The sequence below is a fragment of the Anoplopoma fimbria genome, chromosome 16 (genome assembly GCF_027596085.1).
Source record: "Anoplopoma fimbria isolate UVic2021 breed Golden Eagle Sablefish chromosome 16, Afim_UVic_2022, whole genome shotgun sequence".
Classification (NCBI taxonomy): domain Eukaryota; kingdom Metazoa; phylum Chordata; class Actinopteri; order Perciformes; family Anoplopomatidae; genus Anoplopoma; species Anoplopoma fimbria.
The window spans coordinates 533,539-556,534 of NC_072464.1; the positions used below are offsets into that span (position 1 = coordinate 533,539).

The 22,996-nt window shown below is 41.6% G+C and overlaps 1 protein-coding gene across 1 annotated transcript; it reads left to right on the plus strand.

Moving 5' to 3' along the window:
- The first annotated feature begins 983 nt into the window (after positions 1-983).
- trappc10 (trafficking protein particle complex subunit 10) lies at positions 984-22,046 on the plus strand. Its single transcript, XM_054615549.1, has 23 exons — positions 984-1,176; positions 6,206-6,287; positions 7,153-7,288; positions 9,097-9,296; positions 9,454-9,649; positions 10,136-10,247; positions 10,385-10,632; positions 10,896-11,042; positions 11,219-11,333; positions 11,969-12,045; positions 12,280-12,371; positions 13,671-13,811; positions 13,981-14,090; positions 14,262-14,794; positions 15,020-15,161; positions 16,184-16,342; positions 16,487-16,716; positions 17,240-17,340; positions 17,590-17,713; positions 18,464-18,628; positions 18,869-19,049; positions 19,846-20,040; positions 20,229-22,046. The coding sequence occupies exons 1-23, from the start codon at positions 1,116-1,118 to the stop codon at positions 20,477-20,479; spliced, it is 3,798 nt and encodes a 1,265-aa protein (XP_054471524.1). The 5' UTR covers positions 984-1,115; the 3' UTR covers positions 20,480-22,046.
- The last annotated feature ends 950 nt before the right edge of the window (positions 22,047-22,996 follow it).

Genomic DNA, 22,996 nt, shown 5'->3' on the forward strand with positions numbered 1-22,996 from the left:
TTTTCAAACAACATAATTTTGACACTTGATATTTTAATTTGTCACTCTCTTAAAGCAGTGTTTTGTATTCAGTTTTTATAGTGTTTAATTTTGCCATGTGGAGAAATGGTCTTCATTGTTTCCCATATTGTTTCATCCATCTAGGGTTGGAAACTAGCTTTTAGACAATATTGGAGCACTTAACTTTTCTCTGAAAATTACTAAATTAATTAATTCAAATTGCTGGGACCTTCTAGGATATTACAGCTATAAATTATTTTCAGGAAACTGGGCTCACTGTGCAAAAAAACTAAAAAGTATTTATTTATAATTTGATTACCAGGATAATACCAAATTCACCCATATTGTCTGCAGGGTTAAGACGTCTGTGTTAATTATGTTACATACATAATAATCTGATACATTATAGTTAACACTGAAATATTTTCTCTCTAACTCCTCAAATGCACAATCTGTGATCCAACATGTAAACAAATAGGTATCCCCACCAGGAACCTGCAGTCACAGCAATACTATCATATTATTATATATGATAATAGAACACTGTTGGGAGCCATTCTTCTGCATTATGACTAATATACCTTCTCAAAACTCAAAACAACACTTTTAATTATTTCTAATTATTTCCAACCCGTCTTTTCTGATTTATATTATTGTTACTGTTTTTATCTCATATTATTGTTCCATATTTTTTTTATTGTTATATTATTTCCCTATTTGATTTGCCTTATGCAGTCAGATATGTTTTAATCCTGGCCATATGTGCTGTATGAATAAAGTTTATTATTATTATTATTATTATTATGATTTACTTTGTATTGTACATTTCACTGTTAATACTTGTAAATTCACTTAACTTAGTGTAACTGAGAACCTTTGTAACATGGTATCACTACTTCTATGTGTAACACCTGTAATGTAATGTAATGGGAGTAATAAACAGGTCGCTCCTTTATGACGCGCAGGTCGCTCCTTTATGACGCGCAGTCTACGTACTTCCCGGAAGTGTAGCGGACACAGGCCCCACCGACTCAACACAACTGCATACACAAGCGTTTACTAATAATACAGCTCGGGTTGTGTATGTCTTCCATGGAGTACTACCGCTAACACACATGGAGTGTCAAGAGGAAAAGCCCATCATCTATACTATGGAAAACAAGCCGATTGTGACATGTGAGTGTTTATTGAAAGGCGACGGTGAGTCTTGTCTCTCTCTGGTCTTGACAGCTAGCCAGCTAGCTTATAGTAGCTGCTCTCAGCTAAGCTAGCTGGTGCCCACTGGAACAGCTCGGAGGCGCTGTGCGTGTTTCTTCACTTCACTTTGATTGTTTCATACTTCAACACGACAACAGTCTGTGAGAACCGTTCCCGTGGGAACCGTTCTCTCTCTGCTAGCTCGCAGCTGGTTAGCAGGCCTAGCTAACGACATAACGTCACGGCTAGCTGCTGCAGCTTTGGGAGGATATCACTATATCACCTTGTTCCCTGATGGACAGCCACAGTGTCCTCCTTCAGCCGCCACATGCTGTCTGGGCGGTGGGATCAGCTTGCCATTCATAAACCCCTCTGGAATCTCCTGGAAGCTTCTTGGAGGGTTATTTTAGGAGGTAGTGGTGCCAGCTCCATCTCACACCGCAGGCTGCTCCATGTTTAGCACAGAGCTGTCCAGGTAACAAGCTTCCCTGAGGGTTAGCATGTGTCCTCACTCAGGTGCATGCTTTTATGCATTAAAAAAAAATGAGAAATTTAGTCACAATGACTTACACCTGCAAGTTGTACAGGGTTCATCCATATTCCCTGAAGAGTCTGTAACCACAGTGTACAATTATGCACAATTCATTCCATTTCTGTGGACAAGTTGTCTTCTCCAGTTGCTCCAGCACTTTGTTGGGTAAAGGAATGGTGAAATAGCTATATTGTGACTGAGATCTTGTCCTGGTACTTATAGGTGAAGAGTCCTTGTGAGCAGGGTCGTCCTCCAATCAGAGGATCAGCGGTTCGATCCCCAGCTCCGCCAGTACATGTCGATGTGTCCTTGAGCAAGACACTTTACCCTAGAATTGCTCCCGCAAGCTGTGCTCTGCGTTGTATGAATGTTTAGTAAGAGTCCTGATGGGCAGGTGGCACCTTGCATGGTAGCTGTGTGTGTGTGTGTGTGTGTGTGTGTGTGTGTGTGTGTGTGTGTGTGTGTGTGTGTGTGTGTGTGTGTGTGTGTGTGTGTGTGTGTGTGTGTGTGTGTGTGTGTGTGTGTGTGTGTGTGTGTGTGTGTGTGTGAATGGGTGAATGATGACAGATTATGACCTAGTATTAAAAAAAATGCTTTGAGTGGTCAGACTAGAAAAGGGCTTTACAAGTACAGTCCATTTACCGTTTAGCATTTCAAAGTTTGGAGACTTAAGGAAATACAAAAGTAGGATTTGTTAAGAAATAAAATCAACATAAATCTGCCAGGTTTTTCAAACAGTTGGCTTGTTTCTGAGAGTCCCTGGTAATTGTTGGAGGAATTCCTAGAAAACTGATAACTACTGGACACTCGTATGTCAGAATATCTAAGAAATGTATTATGTTCGCGTCAATCCTTGATTTAAATCACCTTCAGACTGTACGTCTGCTTTTACAGGTCTTCCCATAGCAAGATGAGCAGTGTTGTGCTTTCACTATTACGTGACGCTTTGTGTAAGATCGACTCGCGCGGTCACAGGGATAACACTGGTGTTTGCGTTGCAGTGTTGTATATTCGATAAGAGTTTTTGATAGACTCCAAAGTTCAGTTCTGTTTGGACAATACTGGAGCTTTAACACACTGGAAAGATTCAGCCCGTAACATGAACCAACTCACACAGACGCATTAACTAAATAACACTCACTGGTCCGTGCTGAAATGACTTTGAGAAAAGGCCACAGTGCGATTGTACATGCAAATGACTTATGACTATATAATGGCTTATGACATTCGATGCAATAGTTATGGCATACGTCACGCAGCAACACTACACATTCAGTGATGTTTTGTATCATTGCACGTGTTAAAAACAGTGGGCAGAAATGTGAGAGCTAATTGGTTTACAACGCAGTTTAATTGTCAGCTTGGGGATATGTATTGGCCCAAATCAAGCATGCTTGATTCATCACACTATAAGATGTAGCCTAAGTGCTGCAGTTAGTCGTGCAGTATGAATGAGGATGTTACATGAATACTGGATGAAAAGTGTTGGGACCAATAGTCCTGTTTTTTCTAGTGGGGTATTTAATAAAAGGGCTTTTTACCTGGTTCATTGGATGTGGCCCAGTTCCAGTGTAGCTTGAACAATTGCCTCAGCCTTACAAGTCTCTGTTTGTCAAAAACGCACACAGCTACCATGGCTTTTTTTTAATAAGCTTTTCTTAAATGGGGCACTGGTGATGACATTGAAGTCACTTTGTTGTTGAGCTAGGCTGGTTGATTCTACCACTATAGAGAGGCCTGGTCCACAGACTTAGTGAGTATTTGGAGGATGGACCAGGTACTACTATGTTAAAAAAAACTCAAATAGAGCTCAACATCAGCACCTCCACCTCATAGTCATATTTTATTTTGAAAGTGCATTGTGTTTGAATGCAGTGCAACAAATAAACTGTTGCAGAATTTAAGGACTGCTCTCCGTATTGACAAATATAAGATACTTAACTTAAAGGGGACATATCATGAAAAACATACTTTTTTTTTTTTTTTTTTTTAGATCTTGTTAATATATATTTGTGTATCTTGAGAACCTACCTTTCCACAGTCTGCGAAACCAGACAACCTAGTCCTTTTTTGGGGATGCCTAGATCAGAAAAACATGTGATTCAACGAGCCAATCAGATTTGGCTCTCCGTCGTATGTCCCTTGCAGGCTCATTATATTATATCGGAGAATCTCCACCAATGACTTGAGAACTATCTTTGCAAAGGTGCACCATATTTGTCTCGCAAGCCAATTATAGCATGCTGGGCTTTTTGGTCTTAAAGAGACAGGCGCTAAAACGGAGTGTTTCAGACAGAAGGTGAATACAGATATATTCAGACAGACAGGATTAGAACAAATAATGTGTTTTGTGAACAGTAAATCAAGTAAGCATTTTCAAGAAGACCACCAAAATAGCAATATGAGCCTGAAAATGAGCATCATATGTCCCCTTTTAAAAGCACTCGTTAGGATTGAGCAGCTCTTTCAGGTGAAAAAGATAAAATGCTTATCTTTCCAAATGGACTGGCTGATGCCGTTTATGTTGTGGTGAGGAGTAATGTAGGATAAGCTCAGCCTCTGTGCACTGATATGACAAGGTGATGAAAAAGGGGAGAACTGTGTTTGTCAGTTCAGCCACACGTTTTCAACATGAAGCTCCCTAAAGCACAGTAAGAGCAGAAAGTGTGAAATGTACACAGACGAATCAAATGCACTACAGAGCTCATCTCCAAAGCTTTTTGAAAGCAGTAAATCAGCAGAAAAGAGAAATTACAGTTTTAAAAGTGAATAAATCCTCAGTTACACAGTAAGATAAAAAAAAAAAAAGATAATCGTGTTGTTCCGTGATTTCAGTTGAATTAAATGTTTACCCTAAATATGGGTTACCTACAAGACAGTTGAAGAAAACTCAAGAGAGAAGTTAGGGCTGGACGATAATTCAAATTGATAATTTATTGTCAATGGAAATCATATATGGGGATACACAATTAGGTTGTATTAATTGATAATAACAAGCACATACTTACGCAAATTTTTCAGAAAAGCTCTTAACTAAATGACAAGCAATTTATTTAAGAGCTTTTCTGAAAAATTTGAATACCTGTGTGAGTATTCAATTCACACAGGAGAATACAAAAATAGGATTTACCATATGTTAAGGTTATAGAGACCGTTAGTCTATTGAAATACCAGAAAGCATGCTATATATCGTAATACATATGTTTTGAAATATGAAATGACTTATTACGAAAGAAGATTTGGGCCATTTCACACAACCCTAAGAGAATTAGAAATATCAAAAACGTTTGAGAGGAAAAGTATCTTTTGGTTTTACCAAAAAAATGATGAGTATTACCGCTGTAAACTCTCCTTCAGTGGTTAAAACAAGTTTACTGTAGATCCAGATAGGGAGGATGAAGAGACAGAGAGCATTACAGGACGTTGACCCCTCTGGACTCGAGAAGACAGTGTCTTAAATCAGACTGTCCTGGCAAAACATCAACGTCCTCTTACTAAATTCTCATTAATGAAAATTACATCTTGTTGGATGTGTTTATCTTTGTTTTTTTATGTCTTGGACAAAGAGTATCAGAGGTTTTCTGGAATCGAGTGGTTTAAAAGAATACGGACTCTACTGCATCAGCTGTTTGTGGAGTAACTGTCCAATGAGAAGGCTCCAAAACACTTTCATTCCCTGATAAAGTTCTTTCCCTAGTAATTTCCATGCTCAGTGTTTTTGATCTGAACTGTGTTCAGTGTGAAAACATCAGTACAGTGGTGGAGTGTGAGGAGAGTAAAAAAACAGGACCTCTGCTCTTCACTTAGGTCGATTAATTATACTTTGTAGTGATTGTACCATTTTCACAATGTACTCATACTTTTCACTTATGTTTTTGGATATATTCTTTATATTTACATTAGTCTGATTGCAAAATGGGCTGCACTGTTGCCTCACAGCAAGAGGGGCCCGGGTTCAATTCCCGGGCCAGACAACCTTCTGTGTGGAGTTTGCATGTTCTCCCCGTGTCAGCGTGGGTTCTCTCCGGGTTCTCCGGCTTCCTCCCACAGTCCAAAGACATGCAGCTTAGGTGCAGACTCTAAATTGCCCGTGGATGTGAGTGTGAGTGGTTGTTTGTCTCTATATGTCAGCCCTGCGACAGACTGGAGACCTGTCCAGGGTGTACCCTGCCTTCGCCCATTGACAGCTGAGATCGGCTCCAGCACCCCTGCGACCCTTAACTGGATAAGCAGGTTACGGAAAATGGATGATTGCAAATTAGTTTTCCGTTTATTTGCTAAACTTAGTTTCCACAAATAATCCTCCATGTCCCTTTACTCTGGAGCATTGGTGCAGCATATCTTGTGCCCTCTGGTATTTTAATGCAAACATAAGAATGTGTAGATATTAAAGTTCAGTTAATTTTTTGTTATTTGAGTTTTTCATTTCTGGTGTACCTTTTTTAAATGCTTGTTGTCTCGCCCCTCTCATCACAGGTGCTGGAGACCAGGGCTTGTTTACGTCTCTCTATACCTCATTGGCCCAACAACTTCCCAGGGAGCCAATGGAGTGGAGGAGGTGAGTGCTGCGCTGGTGAACTCATGATGGGGAAAACATAGAAATCATTGTAAAACCGCTGTATCGAAAAGGTTTATTTTGGAAGATTTTGTCGATGGATCTTGTATTTTTGTTTAGTTTGTTTTTGGTAGAGGGGTTTTCAACATTTAACATCATCACACCATGCATTTTTAATTTATTACATAGCCACAATAAACCAAAAAACATATTAAACATTCACAGTAAAACACAAGAAGCACATATGAAGCAGTGAGTGCAAGATGTGCATTAATAGAAGTTGATCAACTGTTTAGAGAAGAAGAGTTTAGAGTTGAGTCAAAGTGGTGGTGTTCCGGGTGCAGGGGGATTTTGGATGACTTATTGTTAAAGCGTTGGTGTTTAATGGAGGTCATTCAATCCACACTGCAATAAAACACTGCTGTGTATGACGTAGGGATGCTTTCTATAATGGCTAAACAAGAGAAATTGCCTCGCCTTAAAATTTAAGCCACATGAAGTCCCTCTCCCTCTTGTGTTTGTTTCCGAGCTTCTCCTTGCTTTGCTGACGTTGTTGCTATTAGTGCAAGTTCATGCATGTGAGTGTGGTCGGCTCACGGCTGCGCTCTGCACCGGTTCATGCAGCGTTTATATCTGATAGCGCCGTCGGTCTTTAGTTATATTGATACTAAAAATATATCCTCACATTTTTTATATGTATTTAGGTTGTTGGGCCTGCTAATATATGTTGTGTTCAATTCAGATGTAGCAATTTCATTTGTATTTTAATCTGTTTCAATGTGACTTTTGTGTTGAAAGAAAAATATTTATTTGTCATTGTTAACAGCATATAATTGACCTTGTGAAATCTGCTTTGTGTTCTACGCAGGACGTACGGCCGGGCACCAAAAATGATCCACCTTGAAGCTAACTTCGTCCAGTTTAAAGAGGAGCTCCTCCCCAAGGAGGGCAACAAGGCTCTGCTCACCTTCCCCTTCCTCCACATCTATTGGACTGACTGCTGTGTGAGTAGCACACACACACACACACACACACACACACACACACACACACACACACACACACACACACACACACACACACACACACACACACACACACACACCCTTTGCACAACAACCCCAATCATCCAGTCACTCTGTCATTTAATTAACATGACTGGAAAAAATTAATTATTGCATTGTGTATTATCAGACCGCGCCAGGTTACTTGGGCGGCTTGTTTTTAAAGTTCCCTAGAGACAAACGTCCTGTTCCAGTGAAAACTATTCAGTCCAACACTCAGAACACACAGTGCAGATGATGTCATTGGGTTAGCTTTCATGAGTTGTGTGCATAACGACTTGTTTTGAGGTCATAAAAGCTTCCTGTCAACTAAGACTAATGAAGAATATTCTGCTGCTGTGAGAGTTTTGATTAGATGACTGTTTTATGGTCATCATCGTCGAGTAATCTGACACCATGAATATTAAGACACATCTATGAGAACACTTTTATTACAGTACGTTGATGTACAAACTGATCCGTCATAGAGAGCGGCGCTGGCAACAGAAGTCAGGTTTTTAATATTGATTCCACAGTCAGTACCTAAATAGGTCACAGACAGCTCTGTGTGCCAAATATGCAAAGTCACGGAGTGAGAATTTCAAATATGCACGTTAACTCAGATTAAGATAATTTTGGCATAACTCAGCCAGCCAATGGGGATAATGGTAAAATATCAGCTGATTAGAGTTAGAATTAAAATAAATAATGTTATGAAGCTCTGGCACTTTTTTTAGAAAATATTTTTCTATTTCTGCGAATACGTTTTAAAATGTTGGACACTTATTTGCTGCATTTGTATGAGACTGCAGCCTGGACTGCACTATCTATGCTGCTCTTTAGGAAAAAACACTAAGGGAAGCAGGAACCTGCTGCTGCTGACTGAGCAGCTGCTTAGTTTAAGGAAGTGTTGTCATCAGCGCGTGACTCATGACATTTCCTAAGGACTGTGCCTCTGGTGTGGGAGTAGAGGGAGCCTGTATGTGTATGCAGTAGGGATACAGTAGCACTATCACATGTGTAGAATTGAACACAACAGACCGGCAATAATGACTTTTTTAGGGCTTTCAGCAAGTGAATCACCACATCCCTGAAACAAATCTTGTTTTGCAAGGTTTAAAATGTGAAAGAGAAATCGAATCTGCCTAATTTATGCACAAAAAACAATAAAAAAACCCACAGACCCGTACTTCCCCAAAGATGATCCTACAAACTGTAACTAAACGTTCCCTTCCTAAACAGAGTGTGACACATCAGGGCTTCGGTTCCTCTCCCTGCCACTGCACACGCCGTTACATAACCAACCAACTCGTCTCATTATATCTCGCCTCTGCTCAGCTCCGACCAATTTAAAACAAACTGCACCCTTAAGTAGCCGTCAGTCCCTGAGTGAATCCCAGCCACAGAGTTCAGTAGCTCAAGAGTTAGTTATTAGGAAATGCAAACTTGCTGGCCTGCATTCTTTTTGGAAGTCTCTAATCTCTGATATCTTCTGATGTGAAAACATCCTCATTGTGTACAACATGCAGGTCATTAAAGGACAGGAACCTTTCCTTTCATTTTTATATGACATACGTCTGAGATATATATATATATATATATATATATATACACTTCTTCAAAATTTCCCTAAATTCAGTATTAACATTTTGTAACATTCTATTTGAGGGTTTCATATGAAGCAGTCCGAGTGAGAATATAATGTTTGCCAAGACCGCTGTATGAAATGATCTTTTTATTTCACTTCATTATTTTTGACTTCATTGTAGGACACGGAGGCGTATAAGAGCACGGTGAAGGAGGACATGACGCGCTGGCAGAACAGCTTGCGGGTTCATGGCTCCGCGGACTGGGTCATCATCGTCGTGGAGACCAACGACACCAAGAAGAAGAACAAGACCAACATCCTGCCACGGTCATCCATCGTGGACAAAATCCGCAGCGATTTTTGCAACAAGCAGAACGACAGGTGAGGACATTGCTCTACTGAGACAACAACAACAACAACAACAGACTGACTTATTACTGCCCCTTTTCATGTGTTCTCACAGCAGGCCACATAATCAGAGCCCACTGATTCAACCCTCCCTGAGTATGTAAAGGTTATTTTCCCCGTTTTGACGCAGGTGTGTGGTGCTGTCAGATCCTCTGAAGGACTCGTCTCGGTCTCAGGAATCCTGGAATTCCCTGCTGCTCAAGCTGCGGACCCTCCTCCTCATGTCCTTCACCAAGAACCTGGGGCGCTTTGAAGACGACATGCGCACGCTCCGAGAGAAACGCACCCAGCCCGGCTGGAGCTTCTGTGAATACTTCATGGTCCAGGTACATAAAATAAATAAATAAAAGAAACAGAAACAAACGTAAAGATGACCAAGTTTTTATTAGCTGTTTATTTAAATGCTGATATTTACATTAAACCAACATCAGAGCGCTCATTGGGGCTATTAGATGGAAAAAATATTCATCATTTTTGATGTCGAGGGATTCTGTGTTGATGCTCTCCTCTAACTTTGTTTGCAGTTGTGGATTTTGGTGCTCAAAGTTACTGTGGTGAACTTTTAACTGGTTATGAAACAGTCACAATTTAATACTGATGTCTTTATATGTCCTACATAAGCAAGCGAGACCATCAGCGAGAAGATTGTCTTTTTCTATATAGTTATCCTTAAAGCTTGTCATCGATGCCAGCAGACTGTCAGACCCGTAGTGCAGTAAAATAAGAGGTTTTCAAAAGGGATTCTGGTGCACTACCAAAATGAATAAGTGTCCCACTTCGCTCGTGTCTCACATGCGTGTGTGTGTGTGCAGGAGGAGCTGGCCTTTGTTTTCGAGATGCTGCAGCAGTTTGAAGATGCCTTGGTCCAGTACGATGAGCTAGACGCTCTCTTTACCCAATATGTCCTTAACTTTGGAGCTGGAGGTAAGTTAACCTAGTGGTTGGCTTCAATATGGTCTTCTCACTTGAAACGGACTGCATTTTATGCTTGCACTTTCTTGTTTTTCCAGGTCCATTCTAGTCTTTGGTTTTGATCTGACGGGTCTCGTCTCTCTCCACAGATACAGCCAACTGGCTCGGATCGTTCTGCGCCCCGGTGCGCAGCTGGAGCGGCTTGCTGCTTCGGCGGCCCATCGACATGGAGAAGAGGGACGGGATCCAGCGAGGAGAGGCCAGCCTCTTAGATCTACGGAGCTACCTGTTCTCCCGCCAGTGCACCTTACTCATCTTCCTCCTGAGGCCCTGGGAGGTCACCCAGAGGGCCCTGGAGCTGCTGCACAACTGTGTGCAGGAGTTACGCCTGCTGGAGGTAAACACATCCCAGCTGTAACATTTTTTCATGTACTTTATACTAAATTCAACAGGTACTTTATGTAGTTTGAGAAGCAAAATGTAAACTCTTCAAACTCTGTAGCCAATTATAGAAAAAGCTGAATGCTAATGGGACATTGTTTGTATTGAAATATGGACACTACTCATTAGAATTCATTAAACAAGAGGTCATAACATAGCTACATTGAAAACCTAAACAGACTGATAGTGATTCTGTACGTTGTTGCCCTTGTTGTTCAGGTGTCGGTGCTGGAGGGGGCGCTTGACTGCTGGGTGTTCCTCAGCTGCTTGGAGGTTCTGCACAGGATCGAGGGCTGTTGTGATCAGGCCCAGTTAGCTGCAAACTGCTCCCATACTGTCGGGCTGTGGGCTTACGCAACTGACAAGGTAACTAAAAGTACTGAATCCTGTAGCTCTGGATTTCACAGATATAGAGATATGTAGAGACAGAGATTCCTTCCATGTAGATCGATAGGGAACAGTAACTGGTGAAAATGTTTTCTCCAAATAATAAACATTTTCGGATATAATCTTAAATTATGTTTCCCGTCTGCTTCCTCCAGCTGAAGTCCCTGGGGGAACTCTGTGGCCTGGTGTCAGAGAAGGGACCCACATCTGAGGACCTGAACAGGACTGTGGACCTGCTGGCCGGACTGGGGGACGAGAGGCCAGAGACGGGTGAGTTTTCAGACTTAAGCTGTGGAATGAAACAAGTAGAATTCTCCCTTCATTTCTTTTAAAAGTCCTGCTGGGTGGTAATGAGAAGCTGATTGCAAGGTAATCAGCTTCTCATGACTGACTGTTTGATCTGTTAATTAACTCTTTTGGGGCAGCTTCTTGTCGTCTTTTAACTTTGTCTTTTCCTTTTTTAGTTTCAAGTCTTCTGCAATACAGCATGATGTTCATTTAGAGTAAAATTGACTATAAAGCAGTGTATGCTTTATGACGCCTACCTTGTGAATGACAGGTTGCTACCACTGGTCTGGGAGTTTTCTTTGTTATTGTCTTTTACTTTCACAGTGTGTTTTCAGTTCATGAAAACTCATTTTAACATTTTTCAAATGTCCACTACCCAATGGGTGATGTCACGCTGACTTTAACTTGTTATAAACAGTCTATGGTTAAAGATCAGCTTTTAACACAGCCATAAAGCAATGCCTCTGTTGGTCTGTGCTGACGCAAGTCCTTTTCTCTCAGCTTGGTTTGAGTTTGTTCGCTAGTCATGTTGGTTAAAAACGTAATGAAGACTCTTATATAAAAGACAATAAAATAACTGCTTGTGCCTTGTTTTCATTTTTAATTTTCTTCCACAGTCAGCAGTTTGCAGAGCCCTTACAAAAAGCTGAAGGAAGCCTTGTCGTCTGTGGAAGCTTTTGAAAGACACTATCTGGTAAGTCCATTTCTTGCCACTGCTTGGTGTTGTATTTCAGCAGTTGGCAAATCAGGAAGTCAACACAAATTCCCCTGAATTCCTGTCTCAAAACTTAAACTTAAAAAAAAAAAAAACATTTTATTTTTATGATGTAATCTCCCAGAAACCTCAGTGGAAACATTTGATTATCTTTCTCCTCTCGTCTTCCCTCTTGCCCTCTCTCCCTCCTCGTTTTGCCACCTCTTGCGTCAGGAACTCTCTCATGCTGCCATGGAGATGTACAGAGCCATCGGCCGGCTGAGGTCTGCCAGACTGGTGGGGAAAAGCCTTGCCGAGTTTTACATGTAAGGAAACCTGCCAGTTCCCCCTCGGGATACACATGGCTCTCAAAATTATCCTTAAGCCCCTACACATCCACACTGGTGTTTCCAGTTATTGTGGCTGATTAGGCCCGCTCTCCAGAACTGTCAATCAGCTGCTGCTGGTAAACACCCACACACTGTGGAAGAGGAGGTCTAATCAGGCAGAATAAATGAAAACACTAATGTGCTGCGATGGGTGCAACAGGGTTTTAAAATAAATGTGAAACCATAAAAGAGCCGGTTAAAAGTAACATTTTAACACATATTTCTTCGTCGTCAGGCAGTGATGGCCTTCTTATTGCTGTGTTTAGTCAAACTGCAGATGGAAGTTGTTTAAAGAGTAATCAGAGCCTTAAAGGGCCAGTGTGTAGCATTTGGCAGATTTAGAATATAAAATCAATAACTATGTTTTTTTTTAAATTACTGTGTAATCACAGAATAGCTGTGTTTTCATTAGCTTAGAATTAGCTTTTTATATCTAATAATGAGCGGGTCCTCTTCACGGAGTCCGCTATGTTGCATCTCGCCGTTATTCTATGGTAGCCCAGAAAGGACATACCAAACACTGGCTCAATTTTAGGTAATTTGTGTTCTCACGACATCCACTGTAGTTCTTCTACACACTTGGACAGAAGTTTCAGTCGGTTGCAAACTTCAACATTACCACTAGATGTCGCCAAATCCTACACACTCTACTCTTTAACCCAAACATGCGTGAGGTCCTACAGCTTATAGTAGAAAAAACAAAGTGAAGCGGCCCTCTGCTATCGTTCTTTGAAGCTATGTGATGTCAGTATTTTTAATTTAAAAAATGTGTTTATTATTCTGCATTCACTGTAGATGTCAGCCTTTAAGTATATTTAAATTAGCAAAATAAAAATACTCTACCAAAAAAAAAACTAGAGTCTAATACTGTACATACAGTACCAGTCAAAAGTTTGGTCACACCTTTTCATTCAATTGTTTTTCTTTATTTTTATTTTTTCTACATTGTAGATTAATATTGAAGACATCCAAACTATGAAGGAAAACATATGGAATTATGTGGTAAACAAACAAATGCTCAACAAACCAGAATATGTTTTATATTTTAGATTCTTCAAAGTAGGCGAATGAGAAGGTGTGTCCAAACTTTTGACTGGTACTGTTGGTACTGAGTTGATTTTACTTCTAAGTAGCATTAAACACGTTTGTAGACAAGCAAACATGTCATTCATCTCTGTGTTTATTTAGTAGATATCATATGAGAAACAGGGTGATGTGTTTGTGTGTGTTTACCAGGAGGAAAGGGGACCCCGAGCGGGCAGAAACCTTCTTACAGGAAGCTCTGAAGTCGTACACATCAGAGGGATGGAGGCTCCCTGTCACTCACACCAGGAAACAGATAGCCGAGTGTCAGAAACTGCTGGGCAGAACTGAAGAGTATCCTTCCAAACACCAACAACGTATGTTGGCCGATTAAGAACCAGATATGTCAACTTTAGAGTAGTGCCCAGATAAAACCGTAAGAGGAATATACCTTTTTATATAAAGATTTACAAATAGCCAAAGCTGTGTGTAGTGTTTGCTTTTCCTTTACAAGCCACCACAGCTACTTGCAAACCAGTGCCTTGTTGGCTGGTGATGTGAATCTGACAACAGAGGAGAGGAAGCACTTTTGTCAAGAAATACTGACCTTCGCCGGCAAGTCTGAAGATCAGTGTAAGTGATCACACTCGTTACAGCGCTAAACTTAGAGGGATTATAGAGCATCAGTCTGTGTTGCTCACTGCTTTCGAGGGGTCATTAAGTTTTCAGTGTGACCCCCTCTTTGTCATACACTGCAAAACTATGTGCTTCATTAACACCTGTTTGTATTTTCTTCGTCCTCAGCCCCCAAAGTGACCCTCAGCATGGGCGTTTTCTCTCAGCTCACACGGCTACAGTTCCGTCCGGCCACAGCGTCGGTGCACTCCGGTGCCGTCCTGCAGGCGGAGCTCACCCTGCGGTGTCTGATGCCCGTGTCGGTGCACATACAGCAGCTGGCTGTCAGCATTCACTTTGACCTGGAGCGTGCGGGGACCAACGGCAGGTCCAAGGGTGCTCCGAGACAAACAAACCCGGGGACGGTGGAGTTCAGCCAGGCCAACTCGTCGGCGGGTCCCACATCCTCCTCAGCGGCCGGTCCCCCTTTAGAGCTGGACGAGATTCAGGACAGGAGTCCTTCGGACAATTCACTCAACTCCACGGGAGTGGTGTGCAAAAACACTCACCTGGTCATGCGTCGCCACGACAGCAACTCACCGCCGGACACGCCCAACTGCGTCAGTCCCCCTGCCATGACCGTGAAGGAGGGAGCACAGATGCTGAAAGTGCAGGATGTAACGTTAGAGCCGGGGAATAACAGCATCGTATTCACAGCACTGGTAAGAGACACTCTGCTGCTGTGTTCTGAAACTACATAATTGATGTTCAGAAAGGGATTCTGTATCTGTTGATGGTTTTTCAGTACATGTTTTTCCTCTCCCTCAATCTTTGCTGTTCTCTTTTATGAAACTTCTTGTCACATCTTTTTTTTTTTTTTTTTTTTTTTTTTTTTTATCTCACTTCCCACCTTTAATCTGTCCCTCTATCCTCCTTGTCCCCTGCAGAGTGGACAACCGGGCACTTACACGTTGCGTCAGCTGTACGCCACCGTGGGTCAGGTGCAGTTCGTGCTGCCTCATATCTATCCATCGGTCCAGTATGAAGTCTATTCTCAGGAGCCCCAGCTCACTGTGGAGCCTCTCTCAGGTCTGAGTTTTTACTTTTTGTATATGTTATGACAGCTATGAAATCAATCTGAAGTTATGGTATTGGTTTGCAATTTCACCCAACGCTAGAATTACACGTTACTTTTTTTTTACCGAAGCACATTGATTTCTCTTGACAATTGTAGATCACTTAGGAGCTGCACTTAGAGATTTCTCTTATTGAATAAGCTGGCAGACAAAGACGTGACGCACAAACACTGCCGCTTATTCAGCTCTCCATGTTATGTGTGTTTTATGGGGCTGTCTAGAATAAGTTGGTTATGCCCATGTAGCAGCTCTTTAGTCTTGACAGTACTTTGTATATCAGTGATTCTCAAAGTGGGGTTTGTGGCAATCTGCCAGGGGTCTGTGAAAAGTTTTCAGAATCAGATAAGGGGTCCTTGGCTGGAAAAAGTTGAGAACCTCTGCTATGTATCATATTTTTAACTGTTTCCTTACGAGCTTAGGGAACTTGTATGTATTTGTGCAGGACTGAAGCTCCATCAGCTGTCGATGTTTGTGACCTCTGCAAAAGTTGTGAGGGTCGATTAATGTGATGTTTTTTAGTCTAGGCTGGAAGCATTATGTTTTCTATTTAAGAACACCTTGAGAGAATTTCTTAAAATGTGGCACCAACATCCACCTGGACTCAAAGAGGAGCTGATAAGAAATTGGCTGCCAAAGGTCACTGTGACTTTACAAAACACATTTTGGCCATAACTCAAGAATTCATATGCTAATTATGACAATTTCACACTTGTATGTAATAGGATAAGATTTGTTTTGGACAGGAACTGCAGCTTTATTGGTTTGCGGGGAGCTTACAGCCGCATTTTTTAAAATTACTTTTTTTCAAATAAGGAGAATTAAAACATTGTGACTGCAATTCCTACTTTCTTCGTCATGAATGCACTTTAGTGTTAGAGGAAGTGCAGTTCCTCTCGTGAGAGTGAGAGAGTGTGAGAGAGTGTGAGAGTGTGAGAGTGTGAGAGGTGCTTACTGTACTGGTGTTTGTGCTTTCAGAGCCCCTGTTGGCCGGCCTGCCCCAGATGGTGAAGTTCACTCTGCTGACGGGTCACTACGCTGTGAAGAAAGGAGACGCTCTGCAGCTCAGCAACACCGACACCATGCCCATCCTGCCCTCCGCCAGCTGCACCGCCCGCATCACCAGCCCCGCAGCTGGTCAGTGCACATTTATAAAGGATTTGATTTGATTTTATTCCAGCATTAATCTTACTTTTCAGAACTGTTTTTTATCTTTAAAAAACCCAAACGACACAAATACAGCTATAAACGTTGTCATTTCCGTCCTGTCGCTGCGTTCAGAGTTGGTTGGTGAAAGCGTCCTGTCCATCCAGTCGTCTGAGAAGGTGACCAGCATCAGCCTGCCCGCCACGCCTCCTTACCACACTCTGGAGTTCCACCTGGAGGTCCTGTGCATCATCCCACACAGTCCCGACCGGCCCGCCAACGAGAGGCTGACCAACGGGGAGGTCCGCCACCGACCGCGCAGCTACAGTCACCCTGACACGCCCATGACCGCCATCGACCAGAGGGTGAGATGAGTTACAACTGATTTGGGGGGAAATAGTGACGGAGGAATCTAATGTTTCTGTTAGGTTAACTCTTTGTATTCAACTATGATTTAACACCTTGGGCACGGTCGTTACAGTTATCTAGAGCTTTAACAATCATGGATTTTTGGACAAGTCAATCGATAGAAAATTTATTTTTCAAACTTAAATGCCCAAAACATTGATATTTCCAGATTCTCAAATGTCATGATTTGCTGTTTGCTGTTTGCTTAGTCTTGTATTAAAGAAAAGTGAAAATATTGGGGTTTGGGACTGTTGGTCGGACAAAACAAGACATTTGACTCTGGGCTCAAGTGTAAAACTAACAGGCGATAATCACTGTTTTCTAATGTCTTGAGGACTAAACAATGAATTGCTTATTTGAGAAAATATTCCGTAGATTCATTTTTTACGAAAATAGTCATGATCAGCTCATTGTAATTGGGCTAGTCATTCGGTACTTGAAGAGGTTTGATTGTAAACATTTGCTGGTGTCTGTCAACAGATGTCCATCGACTGTCCCTGGTCCATCTACTCCACGCTGCTTGCCCTCACCTTCTACATCCCCTTCAAGACCAAACACTCTCTGCTTTCTGCTGGTAACAGGTGAGCCTTCATTCCCATACATATACCTATATGTGTCACAAAAAATCTCAACATATTACCATTTTTTTTATTGTTGAACCAACAATGTTTATCTCCTTGGAATCCCTGGAAAATTTGCTCTCTGACATAAAATCCTCAACCGACAAGAACCTATAGTTTACCTACTTACATAATATGAACAGCATTCTCATCGCTCCTCACTCACTCATAAACATGTCTGACCTGCAAACTTTTAACCCGACCCCACAGGAAGTACATCCAGGTGTGTCTGCAGAACATGTCGGATGTGAACTTCATGCTGGCCGAAGTGAAGCTGACAGAGAAGCAGGATGCATCGCTCGAGCTGCAGTCCTTCAACACTAAAACACAACAGGTGAGGAGTGATGAAAGGAAAAAAACTACAGAAACGAATGCTTATAAGTTATGGGGAAATAAAAGACATTAGAAAGATGGCTCTCAGGCCATGTTCACACTAATAACGTTAAATATGAAAATGCGTCCTTTATTGAGGGAGCTGAGCATCAATGCAGCCATTGATTTAAAAGTTGATCGAATTTGCAAAGCCTCATTTGTGGTCATGAACTCTGGGTAGCGACAGAAACACTGATTGTGTTTACTCGCAGCAACATTGAGTATCCTTAGCCAGGCTAAGCCGTAAGAGCTCGGATTGAAGTGTGATTTAAAGTGGCCGATTGAGGTGGTTCAAGCTTCTGATCAGGATCAGATTACTACCTGTGAGAGTATTAACACAATAAATCAGAATTGATGAATACAAAGCAGAGTATCTTAGAAATGTTTGTCAATATGATCTGTCCATTCAACTATGTTCTTCACCATGTGAGGGGCAGTTATACAGTATTTTCTCACGGAATTTTGACCAACAGAAACAGGAGAAAAGTGAGATTATACAGTTGTCCAGTTGATTTATTTCTTCAATTAATTAATTATTTTTGGACCCCAGCTGTTTCAAAATCATCTCGATTAGTGACAGTAAATAAATGTCTTGTGTGTTTGTTTTTTCGTTTTGTAGAGCATCTAAACTAATCAAAACTACATCAGACACTAATTCCTATTTCTCTCTGGTACGCACTTTTTTTTTGTGTGTGTGTGTGTGTGTGTGTAGCTTTTGTGCAGCAAACACAGCTTGTTCTGCTTGTGGGAGGTGAGGTGGAAGGACGACCTGCCCTCCTGCCTCCAGTGCGTTTTCTCCGCCAACTTCTCTCCACCCAAGCAAGACATCTCCGCCTTCAAACCCTTCCACTACCAGTTCCAGCTGGAGAGAGTCACCGTGAGTCCACTTCAAACATACAAACATTCCTTTTACCCCTCAGAGTTTCATCAGCAGAGCTGTAGCTGTGTTGTCAGTTGCTCAAATGTCTAGATGTTTTTGAAACCATCTGTAAGGGCACATTTATCATGTCTTTAGTATGAAATAATACTCTTTCTGTACTATATTTTTTGATAGAAATTTTCTAGATTATCAAAGCTATCCACCATCATGAACCACTTTTCTTTTTTTTGCCGTCAGACGTTGTACAGCGTGCGAGCTGAGATCTTGCCTCCTGCCGGCGAGCAGAACTGCCGCTCCGGTTTCCTCTGCGGTCTGGAGGTGTGCATAACACGACTGACCGAACCTGCAGAGGGAGAGGCAGCAGAGGACAGCAAGACCGACACCGACGGCCTCAAAACCACAAAGCTCATGTATGAAGGTATGTCAGGAGGAGAAAGGTGTTATCATCTGGGCTTTCTAATAAAAGATGGATAAACAGAAGCAGAAATTAATAAAAGTAAAGGGAGCGGGGAAAACAGTAGCACTGACAAATGTTCTTAAATTAAGTATTTTATCCAGTAACATGTATATTTACAGCAACTCGAATGTGAATATAAACATCAAATCTAAGCTCTTTTAATGTCCTGATACCAACTAAATTTCTACACGATTAACTACAAATGTAATTAAAATATGAATTATTTACAACTCTAAAAATGAGAGTAAAATATTATTATTACGACAATAACAAGAATCACACACCTAACTATTATGATTCGAAAAAGAAAACAAAATGATTAATAATTAGCAACTATTTGAAAACCTGTGTAAACATATTTTTTAAATATAAATGTGTTAAAACAGAGCGTTTCAGACAGAGGGTGAATACAGATGTACTGAGACAGACAGGGTGATAAAAATAATGTGGTTTTTTGAACATTAAAGCATGTAAACATGTTCTAGTAGAAACCTGAAGTACAAGTATGACCCTGAAAAAGATCATGATGTGTCCCCTTTAAAGGAGCTATTTATTAGTTGCAGACAAAATTGAAGGTAAAAAGTTTTTTTAATCACTTTTTTAGAGAAACAAATATTTTTAGGAGTGGATTGTATAAGTATGCATCTGTATAAAAATATGTTCCTATTTCGAGTCATTACTGTATTTTAGCACAGACAAAACAGTCAGTGTGTGTGTGTGTGTGTGTGTGTGTGTGTGTGTGTGTGTGTGTCCACAGTGGCCGACAGCAGCAGTAACTGGGCGGTGTGTGGGAAGAGTTCGGGGATGGTGTCGATGCCCATGGCGGCAGACGCCACCCACAAGGTGCAGATCGAGGTGATGCCTCTGTTCGCCGGACACCTGCCCTTCCCCAAGATCAAGGTGCTGAAGTACCTGCCTCACACCGCGGCAGTGGCCATTCAACCCGACCCCGGTAAGACACTAAAGATCAGGAAAACAACATGGAAACTTTGTTAAACCACTGTATCTTGAAGTCATCATTCCGGACAAACTAGTTGAAACCACATGGGGCCGCCACAAACTTAAGAACCAGGACAAAAACAACTGAGTCTTTTCTTTGACGATGCTCAGTAATGTGTCTTGTTTTCTCGCCGTCCTCAGACAGCTGCGTGGAGAACGACAGCCTGTCCCTGTTGGACAAGGCGCTGGACGACCAGGGGGACACGGCGAGCATCCGCAGCCGGGGCAGCGTGCACTCGGTGGGCAGCGGCGACCAGCAGCAGCAGAAGGGCGTGGCCATGCCGCGCCTGGAGCCCTTCGCCGCCGGGCAGGTGTTCAACCACAGCCACACGCAGCAGGTGCTGGTGCTGCCCGCCACCGACGACCACATCATGGAGGTCAATGCCACATGACCCCCTGCGGCAAGAGCGCCCGCCCCCTTCCCATAGAACCGAACCCCAGGCCCTGGGTGGACTCTGCTGAGCTTTTGCCCCGGGGCAGATCGGATCCATGAGTCCATGTCGAGGAACCGCCGCCGGTTGCCGGCATGGACTCCTCCCCCTAAGCATGAAACATTCACATCACTGGAGACATTACAGACTGGACGCAGTGAGGAGCCAATGATATCTGCTGAAAACATTTAAATAAAGAGTATCTTTCTTTGCCATACTTTGTACATAGCTCATTGGATGGATTTATAGTTATAAATAAATAAATAAATATATATATATATATATATATAAATATATATATGGACTGATCAATCAGATAGGGCGCCTGTCGTGCTCCTTCAAACTGAAGAATAATCCTGATTGTCCCATGATGCACCAAAGCCCTAGATGTGTGTATGACCTCGCTCAGCTACTCAAGTACTGTAACTCTGACTGGAGTGTGTTCAGATGAAAGTGCTGTTCTCCTTTGCCTCTCAAGTAGTCACCGTTTTTTTACATTTGAGACTTTTTCACTTCTACGATCACATTTGAGTAAAAAAAACCCAAAAAAACAGTACAGTTTAATGCACCTTTGCAGACCGATCCATAATCCTCATCGACTCTTCAGGGCTGCAGATACAAAGCATAAAATGTTTCCTCCGGTGTTTGTTGAAGTGGAATATTAAATCTGGGATCATGCTACGTAATATTAAGTTAAGTTACCTCTAGCATCATTTAGTATTTTCTTTACATTTTCTGAATGGATACACATTTTTAACTACTTTAACATTTTAAGTTATTTTGGTGCTTGTTGGTCCATTTATCAAATACAAGATGGATTTGTGTTTCTCATTGATGAATGGAGCCTCAGTCAATAATAACGACTTTTCAGGCTGAATTCAATTTTTTTTTTTTTTTTTTACCAAAAAAGACAAATCAAATAATTAGTTAATTTTAGTTTTTTTTATTTAGATAACGCATTGGAACATCTAAAGAACGTAAGCTCCCCTTTCACAGTAGAGTTTTAGTGAAAAATGATGTAAACTGTACATGACTATACTGTATCAGTTTAATCACAAGCTTACAGCAAAGAGAAATCATTTTTGTATGGCAGGGTAGAAAAGTCTTTGGTGATTATGGATATATCTCCAAAAATTCAATAAGATTCATTGAATAACTTTATTTATTTCAAACAGTCAGTGACGTATTTCCTCTGACTGAAATGCAAACATTCTGAAATGTAAAAACCACGGATGACCTGAGAGCTTCAGACTGAGTCTAGCGGCGTGTGTGTTGTGTGTATCTCTTCAGCTGTAGATGTGTGTATGTGTGTTTGTGTGTGTGGGATCAGCCAGTGCACATTACTGTCTATCTATTGTCTTACACTTATCAGTGATATTCATATACAGTGTGTGTATATTTATTCTGTGTGTGTGTGTGCGTTGTGTCCGAGCTCTGGGTGCTGATTGGATGAATGACATGAGTCATCATTGGATTTATTCGTTCATTTCTTTGAGAAGATGAGTGTCCCCTACTCCTGCCCCCCCCCCCCCCCTGGCACACACACACACACACACACACACACACACACACACACACACACACACACACACACACACACACACACACACACAGTGTAACTACAGCACTTACTCTTATTTGTTGACTGTACATACTGATCTGTAAATAATGATTCAAATCCAAATCATCTTTGATTGCCAACTATATTAAAAAAAATCATTGGAACTGACTGGATGTTTGGTGTTTTATGACGGCATGTTAGCAAATAAACATTTTAATTGAAGAAGGTCTCCTCGCTCCAAACATGTCACAACCATGGACATTACTGTGCTGCTTTACAGCTGTGCAAACCTGTCACATGTCTGCTCCTTCCACCGCTGTAGGCTGACAGGAAGCACGTCCAACATGCTAACACACAAGCAACGGTGTCACTCAAAAACAAAAGAGTCCACTGTGAACTTAGTCTGTGGTTGAGGACAGGATGCTGGATACTAAACATCGGTTGGGGTAACTCTTGCACTCATTTGGTTCCTCTACTGCGTCGGTGCTTTCTCTCTACCGGGCTGCAGACCTGATGGAGGAGTAATCAGAGTCATTGGACAGACCTGGGCCGGCTGTCCATCATACATAAAAAAACTGAGCATCAATACACATTTGTTGGCACATCTCCTCTGGCCAGATAACTTTATTGTGGCTTTTGGGTTCTTTTCTTTGTTTTTACAGCACAACACCTATGAAACACATTTCCCTGCATCATCTCCCTGACTCTACTGACTTTATTATGTTTACCAGTGTGTCTCCCACAGTAGGTATCTCCAGGACATTTTACCATGAAAACTATACCAGTAATGATGTCGCTGCTGATAAAAATGACTTTTGTTTTTCTAATTTTTGCTCTTTTTTTTCAAATACTGGATGTTTTTTTACCACCTTGGGAATCTGAAAATGCATCAAACGACACTGTCTGAATGGGAAAGT

Excerpts from the sequence above, each read along its gene's own strand:
- trappc10 (XM_054615549.1), top strand. The coding sequence starts at position 1,116 with ATGGAGTGTCAAGAGGAAAAGCCCATCATCTATACTATGGAAAACAAG. Across the intron at positions 16,717-17,239 it reads TGACCGCCATCGACCAGAGG|ATGTCCATCGACTGTCCCTG; the intron begins GTGAGATGAGTT and ends GTCTGTCAACAG. Across the intron at positions 17,341-17,589 it reads CTGCTTTCTGCTGGTAACAG|GAAGTACATCCAGGTGTGTC; the intron begins GTGAGCCTTCAT and ends CCGACCCCACAG.